At 49.1% G+C, this 8,889-nt stretch overlaps 1 protein-coding gene across 5 annotated transcripts in view; it reads left to right on the top strand.

The window, feature by feature from the left end:
- Positions 1 to 894: 894 nt before the first annotated feature.
- Positions 895 to 8,889, top strand: part of Pecam1 (platelet and endothelial cell adhesion molecule 1) — a 62,213-nt gene continuing 54,218 nt past the window's right edge. For 4 of the 5 annotated variants that reach the window (XM_005350417.3, XM_026780947.1, XM_013347504.2 and 1 more), the window contains exons 1-2: positions 895 to 1,155; positions 1,253 to 1,279. In XM_005350417.3, coding sequence (XP_005350474.1) covers positions 1,092 to 1,155; positions 1,253 to 1,279 — 91 coding nt within the window. In that variant the 5' untranslated portion in view covers positions 895 to 1,091. The remainder of the gene's footprint in view (positions 1,156 to 1,252; positions 1,280 to 8,889) is intronic. The other variant, XM_013347505.2, reaches the window with a different exon arrangement.

Raw genomic sequence — 8,889 nt, 5'->3', positions numbered from 1 at the left:
ATCCCAATTGCTAAGCAGTATCAGCTCTGGAGGACCTAATCCTCGCCCTGGCATCCAGACACACAGGGGCACACAGACGCCCCTCCCCCAACTCACATATTCATACTCTCATGAAGATACATAAGTAGAGGGGGCAGGATGGTTCTGTGTCAAGCCTGATGCTCTACATTTGATGGGAGTTTGAGCCTGAGACCCTCATGGTGGAAGGAGAGAATTCCTACAGGCTGGCCTCTGACCCCACCCCCACCCTACCCCAAAGACAGTGGCACACGTCTGTTCCACTCCACTCCCACGCGCACAAATAAATGTTATTTTTAAAAAACTAACCAAACAAACAACAGACAAAAAAGGTTGGGGGTAGGGGAAGAGAAACTTTCCTGTGATCTAGTATGGACTACATACACATACGTACACCTATGTATGGTCAAAGGGGGCTCCTTTGGTGCCTAAGTCAATAATTAGAGCCCACTGCTGAAACTAAAGAAAGTCCCTGTTCCTACTGAATTCCCAGCTCCGATGCCCGGGGGGCAGTGCTCCTCACAAACACAGCATATTGTCGGCAAAGCCAGCCATGGAAGGACAGGAGGCCCAGATTTACACTGTGTGGACGCAGGCCCCTTGGGGAGCCCACCGGAAAGGCAGGCCTTACAGGGTGTCCCAAAAAAGCACCTTGGGTAGAAGACGAAGGGAGGGAAATAAGAACCCCTCACCTTGTCGGGGAAAGGAGTCCCCAAACCCAGAGGAGGCAAGAGGCTCAAGAACTCTGAGGCAAAAGTCACTTCTGGCTTTTTGTTGTTTTCTCCCCTTCTAGACAAAGCCACTGGATTCCGTGGTCCCTCCGGAAGACCAGTCATTTCCTGAGGAGATATCAGGCCAGCCCAGACCTCATTGTTCTTGGTTTCCAGCTATGGCCACCATTACCTGACAAGTGCCAGAGCTGGTCTCTCTCTGGACTCCTGGAGAAGCCCTCAGAATAGTTTCTGCTTTTCACAGAGCAGGTTTCTGGTCTGTGACCGGGAAGAGAATTCTGCATCTGAGGCATGGCCAGAAGGCAAAACTAACTGCACGCCCACAAGAGTCTTCCTCTCAGGATGCAGCTGAGGTGGACCTCAGTCAGCAAGATGCGCCCGGTGGTCCTGCTCACACTGCTGCTGTGTGAGTTTTTAACCTACTTCTACTTCAGTTCTGTAAGACTTTGGTCTGGGGTTAGTGAAATCAACAGATGTTTTCTTTTTTCCCCTGTCTTTTCCAGATTCAAGCCTCCAGGCGCAGGAAAACTGTAAGTCCTGATGTTTTTACGTGGCTTCCTTCTTGGTGTTGTTTCTGAGATTCTTAGCTCATGTCAGACTGCTTAGGGTTGGTATGGGTAGACCGAGAAACATATTCCAAGGGAAAACCAAAGTAGACTCCATTTTGGCATTTTTTTTTTTTAAAAAAAAGGCTTTTAGAACAAAAACGTGTTATAAGATTCCGAGAGTGTGTTTTAGAAACTTGGTTATAGGAGCTCGTTCCAGAGCGCAGCCTTAGATCTTGGTGGGTTGCTGTTTGTTGGAATTTGGGAGATGATTTTTAAAAAGATCCAGGGATCCCTCATTTACTTGGAGTCTTTCTACCCTAAACTATTTGTTTTTACATCACACTACATCTCCATGTTTACTTTCAAACTCCTCTTTATTCGGTTGTTTTTTTTTTTTTATTTTTTTTTTTTTTTATTTTTTCGAGACGGTTTCTCCGTAGCTTTTTGGTTCCTGTCCTGGAACTAGCTCTTGCAGACCAGGCTGGCCTCGAACTCAGAGAGATCCGCCTGCCTCTGCCTCCTGAGTGCTGGGATTAAAGGCATGTGCCACCACCGCCCAGCTCAGTTGGGTTTTGTGCCTGTGATCCCAGCACTTGGGGGGCAGACATCTGAAGGATCAATAGTCAAGGCCAGCTTGAGTTATATAACAAGTTTGAGGAAAGTCCAGGCCTCATGAGATCTTGTCTGAAACAACACAAAACCAACTCCTCTAAACCAAAAACTAAACACACACACCAAGTCTTTCGATTGTTCTGATTTACAATGGAACCCAGCTGACTCGCCACAGAAGGAACCAATTGTAACTGAATATTAGGACTCCCTTTGTCCTGGGAGAGTAAAAGAAGAGCCTGATCTCCTTTTCTACCCACCTGGGAAGCTCCATTTCCACCTCAGATCTTCTGAGCCTACACGCAGGGAAGGGTTCTGTCTTAAAATTAGCCCCATTATCCACTTGAGAGCTGATCCGGAACCTCTGAAATCTCAGATAAGAAGTTTTACTTTGCTTAGTGTGGGCCTCTGAAGCAAGGGGCTCAGCTGTGGGCCAGGAAAAAGGCCACAGGTTACATTCTGTGTCAGTCAAAAGTGACAGGAATCTAAAATGGCTGAAAGAGCCGGGCGGTGGTGGCGCACGCCTTTAATCCCAGCACTTGGGAGGCAGAGACAGGCGGATCTCTGTGAGTTCGAGACCAGCCTGGTCTACAAAGGGAGTTCCAGGACAGGCTCCAAAACCACAGAGAAACCCTGTGTCGAAAAAACTAAAAAAAAAAAAAAAAACCAAAAACAAAAAACAAAAAAAAAAAGTCACTTTAATGGGGGAATAGGGAACCCTGGGTTACAGGCTCACCCCTATAGCTCTTTTGAGCTGACACAGCTGCACACGATAGGGCTGAGTTGAACCAAGGATGGAGCTGTGGCCCATGAGTCTCTGGTTAGTCTGCATTTCCTTAAGCATCTAACTTCCTTGGCAACTCATGGAGGTAGACTGTGTGTTCCTTCAAGCCATCTCCATTTAAGGATGCTATCTCTGAGCTTCCGGAAGATGTGATTCAGCCCGGAAAGCCAGGGTTTGTCAGCACTACGATCTGATCTCCAGTACCTAAAATCCAGATGTCATTCTGTCTGGAGTTTATCTTTTGCTTTTCTTTGCACAGTCTGGTTTAAGCCAGGAGTCTCACAGTGTGGCCGAAAGTAGTCTTGAACTCACTGTATAGCTCAAGCTGCCTTTGAACTCTAAATCCTGCTGCCTCAGTCTCCCTAGTGCTGGAGTCACAGTTGTGTAGCACCGCCCCTGAATGTCACTCATCTCTTTTAAGTCCTGGTTTGCTTTGTTTCTTGGGCCCTTCCCCGTTGATATAAGATGGAATGGTCCACAGTTGCTGTGGCAAGGAGTAGGGTAAAGTTGAGACTAAAGTAGAGGAGGTGACTTGCTTGTCCTGTCTTCAGGGGTTAGTGAATGACAGGGGTGTTCAGTCCTACCCACCTTTATAATTTAAGCTTCTCTCTCCCATCTACTCCCCATCCCAGCCATGTCCCCCTGTTTCTCTGTCTCTCTTTCACACACAGGGTGTCATGTACCTCAAACTCAGTATGTAGCTGAGAATGACACTGAGTTTCTGGTCCTCTCGCTTTTGTCTTCCAAGGACTGAGATTACAGGCACACATCACACCAGGTTTGTGCCATGCTGGGGAGCAAACCAAGGGCTTTAAGAGTGTTGGGCAAACACTCTACCAACTGAACTACACCCCAGCCTTCCCCCGTGTCCTGTCTGGATTCTGCTCTGCTAACCCTAGAGGGTTTTGCATTTCAAGATCCCATAACCTGTTTTCCGTGGTACCCACTACTCTCTCACCTCTTTCTCTGCTTCAGACGACACCAGTTACAAGAAAAAGGAGGCAGATGGAGGGTAACAGGCTGAGAGTGCTTTATTGGAACAGCTAGGGGCCACAACCTTTCTGAGCAGTGAAGGCTGAGCATTCTTAGAAGGTAGAGAGAGAGAGAGAGAGAGAGAGAGAGAGAGAGAGTGTGTGTGTGTGTGTAGCTACCAGGCAGTTACAGCGACTTTTGTGTGTGTGTGTGTGTGTGTGTGTGTGTGTGTGTGTGTGGTTGGACTGGAAGCAGAGTGGGTACTTTTTGATACCCAGACATATTGTTTCTGCAGGCGAAGTGAAAAGGGCAGGCTAGAGGCTGAGCCATTCTTTATTGCTCAGTACAGCCTGACTCAATTTCTCATGACCTGAAGCTATTATGCTGTATAGCTCAACTCTGGGAGGGTGAGAAGAAGAAGAGAGAGGGGCTGGAGGGGGGGGGGTGTCTTCCAGTTGGAGGGTGGTGATGGTCTCAGTGGTGAATGGAGCGTGTTAAGTCCCTCCCATGACATAGGGTCTGATAGTGCGGACCGTGGAGAATCGAGTGACCCTCTGGGAGGTGAAAGCTTTCAAAGTCTTTGTTGGAGGAACTTGGTGAGAACTGGAAAGGCAGGGACAGAAGATAAAGTTAAGTACAATCGTAAAGATTGGATCTGCCAAGGGGTGGCCCACGGCCCCCAAGCAGTCCGGGTAATCTTCCAGAGAATATTGCCTATCTTTTCCCCATGTTTGATTCTTTCTAAGAATTGTTCAGCGTTTTCCCCGCACTAGGCCATGCTGGTTTGCATAAAAGCAGCTCCTCGTCCCTTGGGTAGGCACAGGTGCCTCCCTTTTGGCCATCATTACTGAAGACTGGGCCTCTGGCTTTGGGGGACCACTGCAGCAGGGGATTTGATTTCATAAGGTGACTGTGATTTGTTGTGCCAAGATCAGGTGTTCCTTAGCCTGATTGGTCAGTTGGCTGTGCTGTACCTGTTGGGGCTCTATTGCTTGTTGTAGGTTCAGAGCTACGGGGTTGGGGGGTGGGGGGTTCACGTAGAAACACTTGTTTCGTTAGAGGGGGAGGTTCAGGGGTAAAATAAGAACTGGGAGGGGATAACAAGGAGGAGTTTTGACTGGGAGAAGCGCCAGAGTGGGGAAGACATAAAAGCCTGTATCTAGGAGAAGAGGTATGGCTGAATTTTTGCATGGTACCTGTGTCTTTGGGTCCCATCTCAAACCATCTGGGCTTTGTTGGTGGGGAAGCAGCATCATTCTTGGAGGGGGGCACACACCCCATCCACCGCCATCACCAAGTTTGGTTGCAGAGCACTAAATAGAGTTGGTCCTGAAGGCTGTTAAGCTGATCTGAATTTTCTCTTAGGTGTTTGAGAACTGTTGAGACAGCAAGGTTAACTCATGCAGAAAGGACTTCAGTCTGACTGTCCTAGTTCTGAGTACCCAAGACAGTGTGCAGTGTGGCAAGAAGAGGGACGAGTTGGATGGAGCTCGCTTGAACTGCTTGTAAGGGTTTAGTGAGCAGATTTCTCTTGGAGTTGACGAAAGGGACAATGTAGAAAGGGCAGCGACTAGAAGAGGGTCCACCCAAGAGGGTGTCAGTAAGACTCAACACACAGCAAAGATCCGGACAAAAAGCCGGGCGGTGGTGGCGCACACCTTTAATCCCAGCACTCGGGAGGCAGAGGCAGGCGGATCTCTGTGAGTTCGAGACCAGCCTGGTCTACAGAGCTAGTTCCAGGACAAGCTCCAAAGCCACAGAGAAACCTTGTCTCGAAAAACCAAAAAAAAAAAGATCCGGACAAAAGTTAGGAGGTCGTAACTGTACAACCTTATGGGGAACATTAAGAGTCAAAGTTTACACCAGCCAGTCCCTTTCTTGGATTCCCAGAGAAGGTTCTTTATCCCTCCAAGGAAGGTTGTGGAAAGAGATCTCCTGGGCTGACCCCTCAGATAGGAAGGAACAACACTGGGGTAAGGAAGCCAGGCTCCACCTCCCAGGCCACCATGTGAAACGCATGTCTTACTAGTTTATTCCATGTCGCCCAGTCCGCCAGTCAGGTCCCAGCCAACGACGTGACTCTCGTCCCTCCTTCTGTCTTAGACCCCTGGGCCATCTCTGACTCTCGCCTCACCACAGCCTGCCTCTGTTCATTTTAGGGGATGACTTCAGCTCCATCTTCATCTAGAAAACAGCGGCCTGGAGGGAACTCCCTGAACTTCCCGCCCAGCCCTGGTTGCTGGCTAATCTGCTTCCCCACCCATCCTGCTGCCTTTTCTCCCGTTCTGCAGGCTGGTCCAGGGCCCCTGCTGGGCCACCTGTGCCTGAGCCCATCCCCTCCCTCCCATAACGACCTCACTGATACATTTATTCCGGTCTCCTTTAAAAGTCTCTGCTTTACTTCCCGTTCCTTTCTCTGCATAGGCAAACCCAGCTGATGGCTATTGTTTCTACAGAGAAAAACAATCACATACAAACTACCCACCCCCAGTTACTATCATTCTTCGTGGAACTTCGAGGCCGGTTTAGAATGGCTTGTCTCTGCTTTCTCCTGTCATGGCCTCCCTGCCGACAATCTCTGCTCCCTAAAGACTCACCAAAGCCCTCCTGATGCCATGTCTACTCATCCCAGAACTTTTGCTACCCTTGACTAAAGATCACACCCAGAATTCGGCTTCTCTGACCTAGGATTTCCTTCCTGGCATTTTCTCTTTCTTAGTAAGCCCTCCTTCCTCACCCCCAGGAGAGACCCCAGCTCTGACCTGGGTCTGAATCTAGATACCACCCCACCCCCACGCCTCTGGAGCTCCTAGTAACAGTTTCTCCATAGCCAGTCTCCCTCCTCAGCATGCCAGGCCTTCATGGTTTCCCTCAGTGCCAAGGTTTTGTCTCCTCTCTCAGCTTTTACCTGGCAATCTCTAGAACCAAGAACCTGACTTCTACTTGTCTATATTCAACCAAATTAGGCATTAAAAATGCGGTAAAATATAAGTAATCTAATATTTATTCTTTACATTGTCATTTATTTTTTTTTTTTTTGAGCCAGGGTCTCGCTAGATAGCCCTGGCTGACCTGGGACTTGCTATGTAGACCAGGCTGTCCTGGAACTCACAGAGATCTTCCTGTCTCTGCTTCCCGAGAGCTTGGATTAAAGGTGTGCGCCACCATCGCCTGGCTAGTTCTAGAATATTTTATCACTCTAGAAATGAAGCTCTTTGTTTGCCTTGACAGTCTTGTACACCTCTAATTCAGCCCCATCTGCCTGCCCTGCCTCAGCCACTTCCTTCTGAACCACCCCAGGTTGCTTACTGCCCTGGAGTCTGAGGCCTCGGTGATCTTTCTAGAACCCTCATCCATCCTGCTCCTCCATCCTGACCCACCCAATCCCTCTTCCCCACATTCTGCTTCCCTCCTAGAACTGTCATGTCCGGAACACAAGGGTTTCTCATGCCCCTGTACCCTGGTACATGTTGTTCTGGAAGCCCCACAGCTGGCCTGCCTGTGGCCCAGCAGACAAAATCCCTGGGGGCCTGTCCTGCACACCGCACGTATCCTTGTGCTGTCTTGAGCAAACCCTCCCTCTTTATATCACATGACTGAACTCTAGCCAACTATCCACCAGCCTACAGTGTCTCAGACATCGGTCATGTCTTATTTTCCTCAGATGCCCAGAGCCTGGCACAGGTGTACGATAAATGTCACATGACTGGGAACTTGACATGAACTTGGAGCTACTTGAGAATGCCATGGGCAGATGGGTCAGCATGTTCTCTGATAACACAGACGTTTCCTCAGGGACTCCACGTGTCCAGGAGCTTTGTAATTTTCCTGACAACGGTGGGCAGTGCCTCCTCCTCCTCCCCTCCAGCTCTGAGTCATTTCCAGGTTGAGAACCAGGTGGCTGGTTGGGGGTGGCGGTGGGACTCATCTTGTTAAGGGGACTTGATTTGGGAAGGGGTCTCCATCGTTTTAGTGTTTGGCATTGTGTCTTTTAGTTGTTGGTTTTTGAGACAGGATTTCCCCGTGTAGCCTTGGCTATCCTGGAACTCTGTAGACCAGGCTGGCCTTGAACTCACAGAGATCTACCTGCCTTTGCCTCCGAGTGCTGGGATTAAAGGCGCGCCACTACCGCCTGACTTGGCATTGTGAAGACTTTGTTACTCTGCTTTCTTTTCATCACCCTTCTCTCTCAGATCTCTTTAGGCTGTTTTGATCCCTGTGACCCCTGCTTTCCACAGCAGTTTTGAGCAGTTTGAGGCTTATTGAGGGGAATGGAAGGAGAGGCCCCCCCAGAAAAATACATTTGTGCATAACAGGAGTTCTATGGGCATCGCTGATGTCACGTGTGCCTCCCAGAGCCAAGCACCTCAGGCCATGCCAGTTAGACTCCGGGCAGCAGTCCAGTGTGTTTCTGCTCGGGGAACAGGATTTCTGTTTTACAGACATGGAGAATTCTCAAGATTGGCTACTGCCTTATTTTTTGTTTGCTTGATTTTGGCTTTTGCAAAACAAAACCAAAGGTGGTGGTGGTGCACGTCTTTAATCCCAGCCCTTGGGAGGCAGAGGCAGGTGGAGCTCTGTGAGTTTGAGGCCAGCCTGGTCTACAGAACAAGTTCCAGAACAGCTAGGGCTGTTACACAGAGAAACCCTGTCTTGAAAAACCAAACCAAACAAACAAACAACAACAAAACCCCAAAGACCGATCAACAAGACCAGGGATATTCCTTAGCATTCGTCTGGCGTGCAGTGAGTTCTAGCTTTGACCCCCAGCACTGCCTAGACCACACAGGGTGATGCATGCCTGTTAGAGACGGAAAGATCATAAAATTTAAAACTCAAGCTAATCCTTGGTCAAAGTGGGCTCTAGCCACTGGTTTACAGAACTGTTTGTTCCAGGCAGCCAAGGCTACACACAAAACCCTGCCTCAAACAAACAGACAAACAAACAATAAAATAAAATTACCTCCCATGTGAGGCCTGCGGGCACAGTACTGTTGTCATAGTTATTGGGAAGGTGGATCTGGGGGGTTGCACATTCTAGGGTTACCAAGATCACAGGGGGGAGAGCCCAGCCAAACTGGGCCACTCTGTTAACAGAACATCAAAAGGGGGCTGGGAGAGGGGTGGGATGGCTCACATGTCGTCCCATTACTTGGGAAGCTAAGGTAGGTTACGAAGAGTTTGAGGCTAGCCTGAACTACCCAGCGAGATAGTCTTCCAATAAACA

Source organism: Microtus ochrogaster, chromosome 7 (genome assembly GCF_000317375.1).
Source record: "Microtus ochrogaster isolate Prairie Vole_2 chromosome 7, MicOch1.0, whole genome shotgun sequence".
Classification (NCBI taxonomy): Eukaryota; Metazoa; Chordata; class Mammalia; order Rodentia; family Cricetidae; genus Microtus; species Microtus ochrogaster.
This window is presented reverse-complemented; position numbering and strand designations above follow the sequence as displayed.